At 40.4% G+C, this 17,500-nt stretch overlaps 2 protein-coding genes across 2 annotated transcripts in view; one reads left to right on the top strand and one right to left on the bottom strand.

Moving 5' to 3' along the window:
* tmppe (transmembrane protein with metallophosphoesterase domain) overlaps nt 1–17,500 on the top strand; it is a 298,028-nt gene that overhangs the window by 202,997 nt on the left and 77,531 nt on the right. The gene's annotated exons all lie outside the window — the stretch shown is intronic.
* Nucleotides 8,058–17,500, bottom strand: part of dok4 (docking protein 4) — a 45,060-nt gene continuing 35,617 nt past the window's right edge. Inside the window, exons 3-9 of the mRNA XM_060864244.1 lie at nt 17,367–17,474; nt 12,323–12,437; nt 11,494–11,613; nt 10,926–11,115; nt 10,039–10,177; nt 9,803–9,920; nt 8,058–8,282 (exon numbers count right to left, since the gene is read on the bottom strand). Coding sequence (XP_060720227.1) covers nt 8,194–8,282; nt 9,803–9,920; nt 10,039–10,177; nt 10,926–11,115; nt 11,494–11,613; nt 12,323–12,437; nt 17,367–17,474 — 879 coding nt within the window. The 3' untranslated portion in view covers nt 8,058–8,193. The remainder of the gene's footprint in view (nt 8,283–9,802; nt 9,921–10,038; nt 10,178–10,925; nt 11,116–11,493; nt 11,614–12,322; nt 12,438–17,366; nt 17,475–17,500) is intronic.

The raw sequence follows: 17,500 nt of genomic DNA, 5'->3' as shown, positions 1-17,500 counted from the left end.
CATTGGGGTTTTCTGATGAAATTAAAAACAAAAATTGGTTAAAAACATATCAATCTGACAACCTTTAGATCAGAATTAGATTTATATTTATTACAGAAATTAGATTCAGATTGGACTTCAGACCTGGGACTAGATGAACTTTTCTCTTCGGAGCTGTTTTCTGGTACATTTCCAGATTTCTCAACTTCTTCCACAGTGGCGTTTTTACCACAAATTTGTTCTGGATTACAATAAAACACACACAGTATAAATAAATTATTCACAAGGTTACAAAAATACATAGCTGGTTTTTAAAAACACGTTAGCCTCAGGATTAGCCGTTAATTATAAAGCTAAGTTTAGCACCTGAGGTAAATATAGCATCTGAGGTAAATGTAGCATCTGAGGTAAATGTAGCACCTGAGGTAATTTTAGCATCTGAGGTAAATGTAGCACTTGAGGTAATTTTAGCACCTGAGGTAAATGTAGCATCTGAGGTAAATGTAGCACCTGAGGTAAATGTAGCACCTGAGGTAAATGTAGCATCTGAGGTAAATGTAGCACCTGAGGTAATTTTAGCATCTGAGGTAAATGTAGCATCTGAGGTAAATGAAGCATCTGAGGTAAATGTAGCATCTGAGGTAAATGAAGCATCTGAGGTAAATGTAGCATCTGAGGTAAATGTAGCACCTGAGGTAAATTTAGCACCTGAGGTAAATGTAGCATCTGAGGTAAATTTAGCACCTGAGGTAAGTGTAGCATCTGATGTAAATGTTTCATCTGATGTAAATTTAGGTAGCTGCTTTACCTTCTGAATGAAACACATTTCCTGCGTTTGTCTCATCTTGCTTTCCGTCTTCACAGCTCATCTCTGAACTCGTTTTCCTAATTAATGAATAAATGTGTATTCAAAAATGCATGTTCTATTATGTTAATTTTATAATTGGATTTTTTTTTGTTAAAAAGTCGAGCATTGGGGTTTTCTGATGAAATTAAAAACAAAAATTGGTTAAAAACATCTCGATCTGACATCCTTTAGATCAGAATTAGATTTATATTTATTACAGAAATTAGATTCAGATTGGACTTCAGACCTGGGACTAGATGAACTTTTCTCTTCGGAGCTGTTTTCTGGTACATTTCCAGATTTCTCAACTTCTTCCACAGTGGCGTTTTTACCACAAATTTGTTCTGGATTACAATAAAACACACACACAGTATAAATAAATTATTCACAAGGTTACAAAAATACATAGCTGGTTTTTAAAAACATGTTAGACTCCGGATTAGCCGTTAATTATAAAGCTAAGTTTAGCACCTGAGGTAAATATAGCATCTGAGGTAAATGTAGCACCTGAGGTAATTTTAGCATCTGAGGTAAATGTAGCATCTGAGGTAAATGACACATCTGAGGTAAATGTAGCACTTGAGGTAATTTTAGCACCTGAGGTAAATGTAGCATCTGAGGTAAATGTAGCACCTGAGGTAAATGTAGCATCTGAGGTAAATGTAGCACCTGAGGTAAATTTAGCACCTGAGGTAAATGTAGCATCTGAGATAAATGTAGCACCTGAGGTAAATGTAGCACCTGAGGTAAATGTAGCACCTGAGGTAATTTTAGCATCTGAGGTAAATGTAGCATCTGAGGTAAATGTAGCACCTGAGGTAAATGTAGCACCTGAGGTAATTTTAGCATCTGAGGTAAATGTAGCACCTGAGGTAAATGTAGCATCTGAGGTAAATGTAGCACCTGAGGTAATTTTAGCATCTGAGGTAAATGTAGCATCTGAGGTAAATGAAGCATCTGAGTTAAATGTAGCATCTGAGGTAATTGTAGCATCTGAGGTAAATGTAGCATCTGAGGTAAATGTAGCACCTGAGGTAATTTTAGCATCTGAGGTAAATGTAGCACCTGAAGTAATTTTAGCACCTGAGGTAAATGTAGCATCTGAGGTAAATGTAGCACCTGAGGTAAATGTAGCACCTGAGGTAAATGTAGCATCTGAGGTAAATGTAGCACCTGAGATAATTTTAGCATCTGAGGTAAATGTAGCATCTGAGGTAAATGAAGCATCTGAGGTAAATGTAGCATCTGAGGTAAATGAAGCATCTGAGGTAAATGTAGCATCTGAGGTAAATGTAGCACCTGAGGTAAATTTAGCACCTGAGGTAAATGTAGCATCTGAGGTAAATTTAGCACCTGAGGTAAATGTAGCATCTGATGTAAATGTTTCATCTGAGGTAAATTTAGGTAGCTGCTTTACCTTCTGAATGAAACACATTTCCTGCGTTTGTCTCATCTTGCTTTCCGTCTTCACAGCTCATCTCTGAACTCGTTTTCCTAATTAATGAATAAATGTATATTCAAAAATGCATGTTCTATTATGTTAATTTTATAATTGGATTTTTTTTTTGTTAAAAAGTCGAGCATTGGGGTTTTCTGATGAAAGTAAAAACAAAAATTGGTTAAAAACATCTCGATCTGACATCCTTTAGATCAGAATTAGATTTATATTTATTACAGAAATTAGATTCAGATTGGACTTCAGACCTGGGACTAGATGAACTTTTCTCTTCGGAGCTGTTTTCTGGTACATTTCCAGATTTCTCAACTTCTTCCACAGTGGCGTTTTTACCACAAATTTGTTCTGGATTACAATAAAACACACACAGTATAAATAAATTATTCACAAGGTTACAAAAATACATAGCTGGTTTTTAAAAACATGTTAGACTCCGGATTAGCCGTTAATTATAAAGCTAAGTTTAGCACCTGAGGTAAATATAGCATCTGAGGTAAATGTAGCACCTGAGGTAATTTTAGCATCTGAGGTAAATGTAGCATCTGAGGTAAATGACACATCTGAGGTAAATGTAGCACTTGAGGTAAATGTAGCACTTGAGGTAAATTTAGCACCTGAGGTAAATGTAGCACCTGAGGTAAATGTAGCACCTGAGGTAAATGTAGCATCTGAGGTAAATGTAGCATCTGAGGTAATTTTAGCATCTGAGGTAAATGTAGCACCTGAGGTAATTTTAGCATCTGATGTAAATGTAGCACCTGAGGTAATTTTAGCACCTGAGGTAATTGTAGCATCTGAGGTAAATGTAGCACCTGAGGTAATTTTAGCATCTGAGGTAAATGTAGCATCTGAGGTAAATGACACATCTGAGGTAAATGTAGCACTTGAGGTAAATGTAGCACCTGAGGTAAATGTAGCATCTGAGGTAAATGAAGCATCTGAGGTAAATGTAGCACCTGAGGTAAATGTAGCATCTGAGGTAATTTTAGCATCTGAGGTAAATGTAGCACCTGAGGTAATTTTAGCATCTGAGGTAAATGTAGCACCTGAGGTAATTTTAGCACCTGAGGTAATTGTAGCATCTGAGGTAAATGTAGCACCTGAGGTAATTTTAGCATCTGAGGTAAATGTAGCATCTGAGGTAAATGACACATCTGAGGTAAATGTAGCACTTGAGGTAAATGTAGCATCTGAGGTAAATGAAGCATCTGAGGTAAATGTAGCACCTGAGGTAAATGTAGCATCTGAGGTAATTTTAGCATCTGAGGTAAATGTAGCCCCTGAGGTAATTTTAGCATCTGAGGTAAATGTAGCATCTGAGGTAAATGACACATCTGAGGTAAATGTAGCACCTGAGGTAATTTTAGCATCTGAGGTAAATGTAGCATCTGAGGTAAATGACACATCTGAGGTAAATGTAGCACTTGAGGTAAATTTAGCACCTGAGGTAAATGTAGCATCTGAGGTAAATGAAGCATCTGAGGTAAATGTAGCACCTGAGGTAAATGTAGCATCTGAGGTAATTTTAGCATCTGAAGTAAATGTAGCACCTGAGGTAAATGTTGCATCTGAGGTAAATGTAGCATCTGACGTAAATGTAGCATCTGAGGTAAATGAAGCATCTGAGGTAAATGTAGCATCTGAGGCAAATGTAGCACCTGAGGTAAATGAAGCATCTGATGTAAATGTCTCATCTGAGGTAAATTTAGGTAGCTGCTTTACCTTCTGAATGAAACACATTTCCTGCGTTTGTCTCATCTTGCTTTCCGTCTTCACAGCTCATCTCTGAACTCGTTTTCGGTTGCAATTTTATTTTGAGCTTTTCAGTGAAAATAAACAATAAAAATGAATCAAACTTCCCAGAAGTAAAACAGCCGCTGTAGCCACTGTTGCTAACCGTAGCCGTGTATTCTGTTTCCATGGATACCAGTAACGCAAAACCCTGACTGAGCGAATGATGCCGCGTTCAAGCGCGCCAGAGATTTTTAGTGCATAAACGTTGATCATAATTGTAGCACAGAATCACAGGAGCTTCGAATATGACGATAATATTTAAATATAAGTCATTAAAAAATAAAAAGCTTTTGAGTTTCAGCATTGTGACAGAGGTTTTACTTTTTCATCGTCAATACAAGAAGACGATTTGAACAGGTTTATTAAAAAGAACCCTCTAAGAAGCAGAACAATAAAATATTAAAATTCAATTACAAGTTAAATTATTACTATTGCAATAAAAATAATTCCACAATTAGAATGAAAGAATTTAATAAAGAATTAGAATTTAAAATGGGTCATAGTTTATTTGAACTTATTGACTGTAAAAGAAAATAAGTATCTATCAAATATTTAAAATACTAAGCAGTAAATTTGTAAAAATGTATATTTATTAATTTTTTTTAAAAATCGATTTATTTATTTAAATGAAACCCATATCTGCATTTATAACACAGAATTCTTTTCTTTATTTTTGTAATTTCAGGTGCAACCCGTAGAGATTCCTTACTCTCTGTGATTTGGTTATAAAATGTGCACAGACAGACTAATGTTGTAAAGAAAATATGTCATGAATATGAAATATGCTAAATGTCCTTTTTTTTAAATAATTTTTTTTTGCAGTGTATATAAAATCAGGCTGTGTTATAAAGTCAATCAGAATCTGAATGCTTTATTAATCCTAACGGGGAAATTGGTTTGTAAACACAGCTCCAAGACACCAAAATAAAAATATAAATATAGAAACTTATATACAATAAGATAATATACTCAAATATAAATAACTGTACATGTAACTATAGAGATAAAGGTGTATTGTTGCACAGTGAGATATGTTGTACAGAGGAATTATACGGTCCGATAAACAGGTAGGAAGGATTTCCTGTGTCGCTCTGTGGAACACCTTGGATGAATGAATGAATCTGCGTCTGAACGTAAACTTGTATCAGATGTTGTCTGAGACGACCAATAGCTTAGACAACATCCTTCTTTCTGACACGACAGTCAGAGTCCAGCTTCACCACCACAACATCGCCGGCCAGTCTGTTAGCATCAGCTACCTTCAGTCCGCTACCTTCAGTCAGCATGCAACAGCAAAAAAGATACCACAGACTTGTAGAACATCTTCAGCACCGTCCTGCAGATGTTCAAGTACCTCAACCTCCTTTGGCCCTTCTTGTACACGCCTTCAGAGTTCATGGTCCAGTCCAGTTTATCATTCATGTGAACTCCAACCAGACAATATTTTAAAATTAACCCAACTAACCTGCCCTTGAGGCTCAGGATATGCATAGATTAAAGTTTGGAAACATATTTAATAATCACCATGTAAATACATTGTTTAGAATGATTATTAACCATGTTCATTTTTCACCACATATTTACCCTTTTAGCCATCAGACATAGGTACGATGCTTTCTGACAAAACAACCACACAGTAACCTGAAATCAGGAAAAAAACTGGAAAACATTTGCATTTAAATTTTAGTCACTTCCTTCTTTGTAGCATGTGTGTGTGTTAACAGAAAGACATGCAGTGTGACAAATGAAAATATTTACAGCAAGTTAAAAGGTTAAATAATTTAGAAAACCAATAAAGTATGAAGATTTAAAAACTGTGAGACATGCACACTCGACAATACTCGTTTTTATTGTGATGTGTTTATTTCCTTTATTGAAAATTTCCCGTACACAGAACTGTGCAGGACACCCGACAAATTTATAGTGCTTTCCATCTTACAAACAATCAAACACACAACACAGTGTCGTCCTCGTTCTGCTGACTGACATACAGTAATCACTCGATCTGAAATAAATAGTGTTATATTCACGTGCCTTGTGGAGTGACTGAGACAGCTATCACACACACACACACACACACACACACCCATACACACACACACACACACAGAGCTCTGAAAAAGACAAACATCTGAATTTAGCCCTTTTTTGTTTTACATAAATAATTAGGTATGCATGTATCTGTGTGTGTGCGCATGTGTGTGCATATATATATATATATATGTGTGTGTGTGTGTGTATGTGTGTGTGTGTTCGTTTGCATGCATGTTTATGGACTCCAGCATTAAAATAAGCACTTCAACATTTAGACATAAGGCTGTTCCACACATTTGAGGAACATGAACAGGACAAACCACTGCGTGCTGCAGAAAATCCTAAAGACTGAGAATCCAAATCCAATCTGGAAGAAAAGACATGTAAATGTGAACGTTTATTTAAAACGTTATGTTGAAAGGGATGATGGTGAATACAGCGAGGTGTGAAGGATTAAAAATGATCATCAGCCAGGGACTTGAGTGAAGAAAATCTCTGAAGTAGACGAGTCACTAATCAGACGCTTCTAAAACTGTTGCGTTTTCACTTTTTCACTGTGAAATATTAAACATGAGCACAGAGAAATAGTGGACAGTTAAAGTTAAACTCCACCCTGAAACATGGGAATATTTGTGGTGTTCAGTTGCTTCTGCTGCCTGTATTTTTGTTTTTTCCTGTGAGAAGTCACAGGGGGCGCTGTTGTTGTTTTTATTGTTAATGTTATTGCTTGTGCAGTTACAATGGAGTGTAATAGGAAAAAATCTCAATGATCTCAAATACAAGTGAAAACAGTCAAGTTTCACTGTTGGATCTTAAAAACAAATCTTTGTTTGTGACATAAAATAGAACATAAATAAAATTGAAGCAAATGCTAGACGTAAATTCCCAGAATGCAACGCTGCGATAAGACACACTGACTGGGCTAGTTGGTGATTTACGAGGTGAGGAGAGGTTGATGATGGACTGATGGCTGATGTGTTGGAACAGAGTGTACAGATGAAGATGTGAGAGAGCTGGACCAAAGAATGAAGCATTAAAGTGCCGCTGCATCGCAATCTTCAGGGCTAAATCTCACTGAGTCACCAGCAACTAGTCAAGAAGCATTTTGAGTAATATAGGAAAGCATTAACTAGAGTGAAAATAGATCAACATGTCAATAAATGTTAATGTGTAAATGGTGGGTTTCAGGGTGAAGTTTCCCTTTAAGTGTATCCTAAAAACCATTCACCTTGTGCTTGGTTGATTAATGTAGATACACGAATCCAATCTAACGTGGAACTGTAATACTCATCATCCCACAAGTTCTGTATCAGTGACTGGATCAGGATGGATCTCACAGCTGTGACCCTCAGAAGATCATCTTGACAGATCTCCTTCAAAAAGTCTTCAGCTTCAGGAAATACAAGATGCAGCACGTTCTAGAGAAGACCGGAAGGTAAGAAATCATCTCGTGATGATGAAAAGACAAAACAAAACACTGCTGAATGATTGGTGGTGTGTTCCAGAGTTCCTCAGAGTTCCTCAGAGTTCCTCGTGATCCTCTGCCACCTCCTCAGATTAAATCTCAGGCAAATCTCACACACCATTTTACTGTTCAAATGGAAGCCTACTCTAGTTCTGTACGTTCTTCTGTTTGTTCTCGGCAGTAAACGAAGTGATCTACACTAAACGCAGCCCTGCTACTAATCTCAAAACTGCTCCACAGTCAAAGAGGACATGCACCAACGACACACAGACACAGACAGGTATACTGATCATTGTGCATGTGAGAGAGACACAGAGTCGTTCTAACCCTAAAGCCCTGCCCACTTTTCCAGAGGGTTGACAAAATGCTATAAACGTGCACCACTACTGTTCTGTAAGAGAAAAATATGATCCACTACGAATGTTCTGTAGGTCACGTTTCACAGTGCATTCCCTCTCAGGACACGTCTCCAGCCACCGGGATTGACTCGGGCCCCGAGGTATCGCAGATCTGCCCTCGATGTAGGGAAAGCAAACGTGAAGAGGTTAGAGAACAGTGTGGAGGAAGGTTCAGGCCTAAAACCTGTAGGTGAGTTCGTGAAGCTCCTCACTGTCCAAGTTAAGTGGAGAAGTGTGCTGGATGTTTGTGGTGCTCTGAGGAGAACAGTTCAGATTCGGCTCCTGACTGAGACTCCGTGAACATCTCACCTACACACAGACAGCATGGGATTGAAAAGGCGGTGCTAATGATGCATTAGCAGGCACATACAGGTAACTGATGCACTTAGTAACATATGATTGAGATGCTTTGCTCATTTGCTATGTATAAAAGGTGTGATTTGAATCAACACACAGAGGGATCAGTAATTTGCTTTGTTCACGTCACTGTTACTCTGTAACACTGCTGTCTGTTACTTCCTTAACATTGCTGTTACTTTGACATCGCTGGTTCTTACTTCATCAGTTGTCACTGCTTTATTGCTCTGTAACTTTGCAGTATGTTTGTTACTTTGTTAAACGTTACTGATTCTTTGTTACTTCGTTGATATTGTTACTTAGTAAATGTCACAGTTAAAGGTGGGGTCTCTGTTGTTTGAAAGCCAATGTTGACATTTGAAATCACCAAAACAAACACGCCCCTAACCCAAATGGGTCCCACCCCTGTTTTAATAGCTCCGCCCCACACATACACCAGACAAGTATAACTCAAGTGTAACCCAGACAAGTATTATGGCGGAACCTGTTGGGGCAGCTGACTGAGGGTATATTTTTATCAATAAATGAACTCAATGAGTAATACTATGGTAATACAAATGTGTTTTTGTAGTACTGTGTGTTGTACCGTGAAATGTTTATCTCTGTTTCACGCGGAAGACGTTCAGCGCTGGAAAGCTGATCCTATATTAACACGTCCTACTTCTTACCTTATCGTAAGCCTTTCTTCTCTTTCTTTCTTTGTTTTTATCCTCCATGTCAATGTTAAAACTGCTTTCTGCTAATGTCACACATGCGCACTGATCACTCTCTCCGCCCATATTGACAAGACACGCCCCTTTCTGCTCATTGGCTACACGTTAGTTTTGTTTTTGTTTTGTTTGGCGGCCCGACTCAGTTTTCTGAAGCGTTTCTCAAACAACGGAGACCCCACCTTTAATTTGTTGCTTTGTTCATTGTGTTATTTTGCTAACATCTCCGATACTTTGTTTCTTTAACATCACTGTTTGTTACTTTTCTTTATTACTTTATTAATATTATTTTTTTGTTAACATTGTGGTTACTTTAGCTGTTACATTAAAGGTAGGGTGTCCTATATTTGAGAAAAGCTTCAGAAAACTGCGTTAGGCCACCAATCAAAACAAAAATCAAAACAAACATGTAGCCAATGAGCAGAAAGGGGCGGGTCTTGTCAATATGGGCGGAGAGAGTTTTCAGTCTCTCTCCGCCCATATTGACAAGACACGCCCCTTTCTGCTCATTGGCTACACGTTTGTTTTGATTTTTTTGTTTGTCATCCCGAAGCATTTCTCAAATATTGGAGACCCCACCTTTAACACTGTGTGCTAATTTGCTGATAACTTGTTGCTTAGTTGATAGTGTTACGTTGTTAATGTTGTTACACTGTTACATATCATCACTGATAATGTGTTAGTTTGATTACAGGTCGTAAGATGTCACCCAGCCCTATTGTACTGCCCTCTATATTTCAGAAGGGTTTTTATTTTCCTTACCGTTACTCGAGTCCATGGCCCCCTGTGATCCTGTGATGTGGTGCCAGAAGGCGCTGCGTGGCAGGATGGCTGTAGGTGTGCAGGGGTACGAGTCTGGGTCTGAGCCTTTGGATAACAGCTAAACACGTGAGCGCATGAGAACATGTCAATTTGTATGGAATGCTTTTGGCTTTTTTTTTTTTTTTTTTAGCAGATCAAACTGATGCTAAGTAAACACGTGACATTATGCTACTCACCCTGCTGTTCTTTTCCATCTCCATGAGGACCTTCTTGTGCTGCTCGGCGATGGCCAGTGTGGAAGAGTGAACCCTTTGGTAGATCTGCTCACCTTCTCGTGTCTGGAACGTGTACAGGCCTTCACCACTGTCACACATCCTAGCACACACATACACACTAATTGGCTTTTATTTGACACACACGGACACAACATCAGAGTGTTTGTAGCTCTTAGATTAGCACTGTGCTTGTTCTACATGCTAGAACTTGCTAAACTGTGTATTTTTAGCATACACTTTTCAATTATCATGTCAAATGCCACTATCCAACTTTTCCTACTGAAGATAATGAGCCTGATGGCCACCAGAGGGCAGCATTACATCACGCATTCTCACACATTTACTCTCTTATCTTTGTCCTTTCAGGGGCATCCTGCAGGCGTTACAAATCTTCCTTTATTATTTGATCAAAGTGGCTCGAAGAGATAAAAACGCACACTCTTCGCTGAATTTCCTTTTAATCTATTCATTCAATCTCTTTATGAGGTCTTCAGTTCAATAGAGCTCGATCAACTTGTACAAATCTGCTGGTCTGGGTCATGCACTTGTGTGCCGTGACAATGAACAGGATAAAGTAATGGATTTACCCAGATATAAAAACGCACGTAAATATACATCTAGTAAGAAGATGTATGATGACATGAACTCGGCTGCTAACAGGATAGAAAACTGTTCTAAATTTCCAGTATAGAAAATTAATCAACACCTTCTGACCAATCATGATCCAGAACTCAGCAGCGTTGTGAGATCAAATCATTTAAACCCTTTTGCTCTATGTCTGAAAGAACCCACCGCCTCAGAAGGTTCTTATTCCTAACTCTGCCTCGCTCTCAGTCATGGTGCGTTACCTTCCGGCCTCGAAGGTGAAGCGGGTGGCGTCCCGGCCGTAACGGCGCAGCGAGCAGAGCGGCCATGTGACCAGCTTTGTGCGAGGATTATGGATGTCCCATAAGTAGATGTTCTCATGGGTGATCTGCATCATGCACTCTCCGTAGATGTCCAGGTTGGGACATGGCAGCAGGAACACGTTAAAACGTTCTGAAAATCGGAAAGTGTGTAAAATTTCAACCAAGGTTCTTCTCTTCTGCTTCTGTAGCATGTGCGTGAGAAGCACAGGTGAGAATAAAGAATACAAACATTACAAACTCATTTAGAATGCACGTGTAAGGGCAGATGTTGACCTTTAAGTATTTTGTCTTCACGCTTGTCAGTTAAAGGTGTTTGTGTATAAATGAAGCTGCTAAAGTGTCAAGTCGTGTGGATCTGATTCCCCAAAGCCTTCAGGAACGTGGAAAGAACCTGGAACTAATTTTTACTTTGGAAAAGTTGAACATAAATCCATATTTTTAAAATCGGACTCATTTTGAACACCAAAACGTTCCACTAGCGGTGAATTTAAAACAAAGCTGGACTGACCCGTGTGCTCACACTGAACTCCAGCTGCCAGAAGATCCGGTTCTCCTAAACTGATGTCGTTTAACCGTGTACCCAAACACTCGATGGTCAGCGTCTTAAACCACTCCTCAGCCTCCAGCTCTGTAGGACAGAATACACACGGAAATCATTACAGCCGGATCGGGGAGTAACAAGTGTACTAGCAATGAGATCCGTGTGGAAGAATGAACTCAGGGCTACATCTCAAATCATACAGAGTGTACTGAGTAGTAAGAGTACTGAGACACTATTTACTATGTCACGTTACAGTCACTTTGTCAGTAATGTAGCTGGTTAATATACGATAAATATATCACCTGGTTTCGATGAGCAGTTTTGCAAAACACTATACAAATAAATTGAATTGAATTGATCTGGGTTTTGTTTGTGATCCTTTTCGTTAACTCCGTTAATAGTAGTGCCGTGTGAAGCTGGATTAGTTTCCAAGTTCTATTCTTTCTAACATATTTTAAACTGTTTTTATTAAAATCACATTTATTTTTTTTAAATTGTTCTTTGTTTTTATTATGATTTTATCTTGTGTCTCTTATTTTTACATATTTTTTTTTTCTCTCTTATAAATTGTTTTCTAATTTCTATGTAAAGCACTTTGAATGACCTCGGTATATGAAATGTGCTATACAAATAAACTTGCCATGCCTTGCCAAGTTAGATGGGAAGATGTTGGGCATAACTAATCTGCCATAGGTTCTGTGTGTGTGTGGGGGGGAACATCACATTATACAGAACTGAGAAAAGTCCAAATGAAGTGTGTGTGTGTGTGTAAAAATAACACTCCCAGATGTTTTACCCGACTCGCAGGTGAAGGTGCGGGACGTGTCGTCAGTGAAGACGATGGCCACGGCCTGGCGCTTGGTGTCACGTGGCAGTCTCGTCACGTTTTTAACGTTACTGATCTCCGTCACCTGTAAACATTTAATACATGCAAATATCCTTTACTCTTAGTCTTTACTCGTTCTATTCCCTTTGACTCATTTCTTCTTCATATTGTCTCAGTAAGTTGTTCCTTCACCTCTTCTGTTCATCCTTTGGCTTTTTTAATTTCGGATCTTAAAACTACTACATCTGGATTTCTGCAACACAAATGTCCTGTTACTGACAGAAGAATCTTCAACATCTCAGGTCTTAATTCACTTGTTAAATCAATGCAGGTTAATGCAGTTGTTTAGAGGAAATAAAGAAAGAGAGAGAGAGACCACGAGAGAGACCACGAGAGAGAGTGAGAGAGAGAGAGAGAGAGAATGAGAGAAAGCATGACAGCAGGCACAAGAAAGAGAGAGCCAGAGAGAATGGGACAGAGAGAGAGAGAGAGAGAGAGAGAGAGAGAGAGAGAGAGAGAGAGAGAGAGAGAGAGAGAGAGAGAGAGAGAGAGAGCATGAGAGAAAGCATGACAGCAGGCACAAGAAAGAAAAAGAGAGTCAGAGAGAATGGGACAGAGAGAGAGAGGGAGAGAGAGAGAGAGAGGGAGACAGACAGAGAGAGACAGAGAGAGAGAGAGAGAGAGAGGGAGAGAGAGAGGGAGAGAGAGAGAGAGAGAGAGGGAGAGAGAGAGGGAGACAGAGAGAGAGAGAGAGACAGAGCATGAGAGAGAGGAAGAGAGAGAGAGAGGGAGACAGAGAGAGAGAGAGAGAGAGGGAGACAGAGAGAGAGAGAGAGAGAGAGAGAGAGAGAGAGAGGGAGAGAGAGAGAGGGAGACAGAGAGAGAGAGAGAGAGAGAGAGAGAGAGAGAGAGAGAGAGGGAGACAGAGAGAGAGAGAGAGAGAGAGAGAGAGAGAGAGAGAGAGAGAGAGAGAGAGGGAGACAGAGAGAGAGAGGAAGAGAGAGAGAGAGAGGGAGACAGAGAGAGAGAGGAAGAGAGAGAGAGAGAGGGAGACAGAGAGAGAGAGAGAGAGAGAGAGAGAGAGAGAGAGAGAGAGAGAGAGAGAGAGAGAGAGAGAGAGAGAGAGAGAGAGAGAGAGGTTTTTTTTTACTTTTTCCAATCCTTTATTTGCACAAGTCACGTAAAATACCAGAGTGACTCAATGAATACATAAATAAATAGATAAGGATATTAAGACAATTTTAATAAACTAAGTAAACAATAATAGTAATCATTAGTTTAACTCTGGTGCAAAGCTTAGTTCTCCTTCTGTAACAGAGCATAGAACATTCTTACAACACCACACTGATTGTGTGCAAAATATTCATGCTTTTAAAATCAATCAGTTCTCTTGACTTAACAAGTCTGGAGAAAATACTTTTAGCCTCACGATATACCTGCGGCTCAGGTACTGTGTATTGCCATTTCTGCCTGACCAAAGACAAAATTGATCAGTTGGCACCTGAACCTGTTTCTCCTGACATCCTCCTTTAAAACCAAGAACAAAACACTGAAAAGGTAAAATGGACATACAAAAACTGTAACATGGAGCAGTAAATAAAAGCATGAAAAACAGTTTCTGTCTGTGAACAGATTAGACAATCATGTGCAACTTCGGGGTTTAAAATGGACATAAAAGAGTTCACAGGCTTTGTAGAGCAGCTTTCCCGACAATGTCCCAAAGTCCATCTCCCCTTCGTCCCAGCACTCCAGGAGGGGACCTTCACACCCGTCAAGGTCAAGAGTGATGTTCAGTTGGGGAAAGGGTCCCTCTTCTGCAGGACCAGTCTCTGTGTGTGTTGGTAGTCCATGAGCCGAACATGCTCCTCTGATGTTAGGGAGAACCTCCAGCGGTGTAAGAGTTAATTGACAACGCTCATGGACCGCAGTTCCATATCGAGGTCGAAAATGGGAGAAAATGCAAACTCCACACACACAAGGTGGAGGCGGGAATCGAACCCCGACCCTGGAGGTGTGAGGCGAACGTGCTAACCTCTAAGCCACCGTGCTAAAAATCAGAAAGATCCGACCAGTCTTTAAGCCCAATAGCCTGGAGACGTTCAAAATGTCACTAATTAAATGTACATGATCAAATATAGACCTATCATGCACACAGTATCTCAGGTTCTGGTGAATGAGCTGCTCCCTTACCTTAGTCAGTCTCGATTCTAATGCTTTTGAAAGCAGTTTGCTGTCATTGCACAGTTGTGACACCAGGCACCAGTTCTTCAGGTGTGATAGGTCTCCATGGAGGTCAGGACGGCCCTCCTGCAGCTCAGTGGATGCTAACCGACTTTCACACGCTCTTGTAGGACCTCTAGCACATCCTGCCCTATAACTGTCCAAAAAGCCGTGTAGACCATCAACAGGGAGACCATCTATACCTGGCGCCCACCTGCTCTCCATCCCCTAGAGGGCTTCAAGATGCCCTCAATCTCCTGTGGCCTCCAAATTTTGGCGTTCCACTATTTATATCCCCAGAGCTTTCATAGATCTAATAATGTCTCTTGTGACATTGAGAGTGTACAGTTGAGACAAAACTTTGATTTGTGTTTTAGTCACATCCCATCACTGCTGTAATGAGTTAAAAGCTACCTTCTCAGTTTTAAAACAATTCCATAAATAAATAAAAGACTCTCTAAAATTAGCGTCCTCTAAAAGTGCAGTGTTAAAATGCCAGTAGGCAGTCTTAGGCTTTACGTCTCTTTACTAATAGTACACTGTACCGGACTGTGATCAGAAACGCTTACTGGAACAATAAAACACTTTGTAAAAAGTGCCAGCTGATGTTTAAGGCCGTAAGAACGACCCAATCTCGCCAGGGAGAGCGTGTTATCTATGACGTGGGCCCACGTGTACTGTCTCTTTGTCTTATAAAAAGTTCTCCCTATACTGTATATCACTTAACTCCTGGGCCTCCATTATCTCCCACAGAGGCTTACAGGAAGCCACATGAGGTTCTGCATGGTTCTGATATAAAATATCTGTAGTACAATTAAAATCTCCACCTAAAATTAAAATATCAGATGTGTTGCAGTCAGTAATAACATTGTTTAGTTTATCTAAAAAAAACTCATCCTCTGCACTGCATTGGTGGGAGCGAGACACAGATAAAAACTAAAATATCATTCTCAAAACCTCCTAAAATCTCTCTCTCTCTCACACTCATTTTCTACCGCTTATCCGAACTACCTCGGGTCACGGGGAGCCTGTGCCTATCTCAGGCGTCATCGGGCATCAAGGCAGGATACACCCTGGACGGAGTGCCAACCCATCACAGGGCACACACACACACACTCATTCACTCACGCAATCACACACTACGGACAATTTTCCAGAGATGCCAATCAACCTACCATGCATGTCTTTGGACCGGGGGAGGAAACCGGAGTACCCGGAGGAAACCCCCGAGGCACGGGGAGAACATGCAAACTCCACACACACAAGGTGGAGGCGGGAATCGAACCCCGACCATGGAGGTGTGAGGGGAACGTGCTAACCACTAAGCGACCGTGCCACCTCCTAAAATATCTTCAACTGAAAAAGAACAAGGAATAAAATTGCGACTTTGTTTTGCTTGGTACTTTAAACACAGGCTCATCCTAAATCTCCACGTCTCCCCCGTCTCCTTGTGCGGGTGTAGTGACTAGTGTTTCCAAGCAGCAGATCTGCAACTCCGTGCCTGCCTCTTCCTGCACAGGAAGCTCCAGCGCTGAGCCAGATTCCACCGAGCTTTTCTTTTCCATGCAGGTCCTCTCTCTGTCCGGTTCAGCCGAGCCGGCCTCTGGGCTGCAGGCTGGGTTTGGGGCTCACTTTCCTTGGAAACTTCAGCGGCTGGCCGAACTGTAGCCGCAGGGGAACGACCCCAGCAGGCTCAGCCGCATCTTTCCCCGGTTGCTTAGAAACACCAGGATCACTCTGTATCTCGGGACAGGCCCATACAAGATGCCCTATTTTTCCACATTTAAAACATTTAATGTCAGCATCGGAAGAAACGAAGATATTGTAGTCGAAACCTTCAACCTTCTGAATTGAAAAACAGCATTTATTTCTTCTACACCTTCCTTGAAGTTCATAAAAAACACTCTTCTAAAAGATACCAGGTGTTTAACTAGTGCAGACTTACAGTACTTCCGAGGGGGATTTTTTTTAATGTGGGAGTCCGTTCGCCCGTACAGAGTCAACTCTTTACCAAGAGCTTCATCTGATATAAAAGGAGGGACAGCGTTTGACAGCATGACATTTTAATCAGGAGAACTGAGGGCAGAAACCAATTTAAGTTCATTATTAATTATCATTCCTTTCTGTGTCAGTTTTCTCGCTTTCTCAACGTCATTCAAAAAAATCACTATTGCGCTGTTCATTCGGGAGGCAGAGACAATGTTCTCGTGCCCCACTACAATGTTCTTGTGACCGCTAACACACACTCGCCGCACACTCCACCCTCACACCGTCACACACACACACGCGCGCACACACAGTAATGTCTACACGCGCTCTACACGCCACGCTTACTCCTCCGCTGCACATGCGCAGAGAGAAAGCAAGAAAGAGAAAGCAAGAACGAGGTATAGACAAACACGGATACAAAGACATTTTCAGAAAGCACTGATAGACAGAGAAAAAGAGCAAAAGAGAGGGGGAGAGAAAAGGGCAGAGAGAGATGAAAGAGAGACAGAGCTAGACATACAAACAGAGCTGGACATAAAGACAGACAGAGCCGGACATGCAGACAAGACAGATTAGAGAGATGTTGAAATGCTGGCTGTTTTTTCTCATCTAATATAATCTAACATAATCTATTATCATCACATATCTATAAAAAGAGAAATAGATGTTAATTTTAGAGGATTGTTTTTGACATTTCTGTATCCTGCCCTCAAATCCAATCCACTCTTTTAAACAGCGACAGAGACGGCGGTTCACTTTCAGACGTCTGACATCAGAACGTTTCTGTAATCGCGGCTGATTTTACCTTCGGACAGACTCTGATGTAGGCTGATTTCTCATCGGGGTACTTTTCCAACCGGCGTGGCCCTTTACTGGAGGACTTCTTAAACACGAGCCAGCAGCGGCGGTAGATCTGAAACACACACACACACACACACA

The sequence above is a fragment of the Tachysurus vachellii genome, chromosome 1, assembly GCF_030014155.1.
Source record: "Tachysurus vachellii isolate PV-2020 chromosome 1, HZAU_Pvac_v1, whole genome shotgun sequence".
In the NCBI taxonomy this organism is placed as follows: Eukaryota; Metazoa; Chordata; class Actinopteri; order Siluriformes; family Bagridae; genus Tachysurus; species Tachysurus vachellii.
The sequence above is the reverse complement of the archived record's forward strand: the minus strand, read 5'-3'. Positions and strand labels throughout refer to the sequence as shown.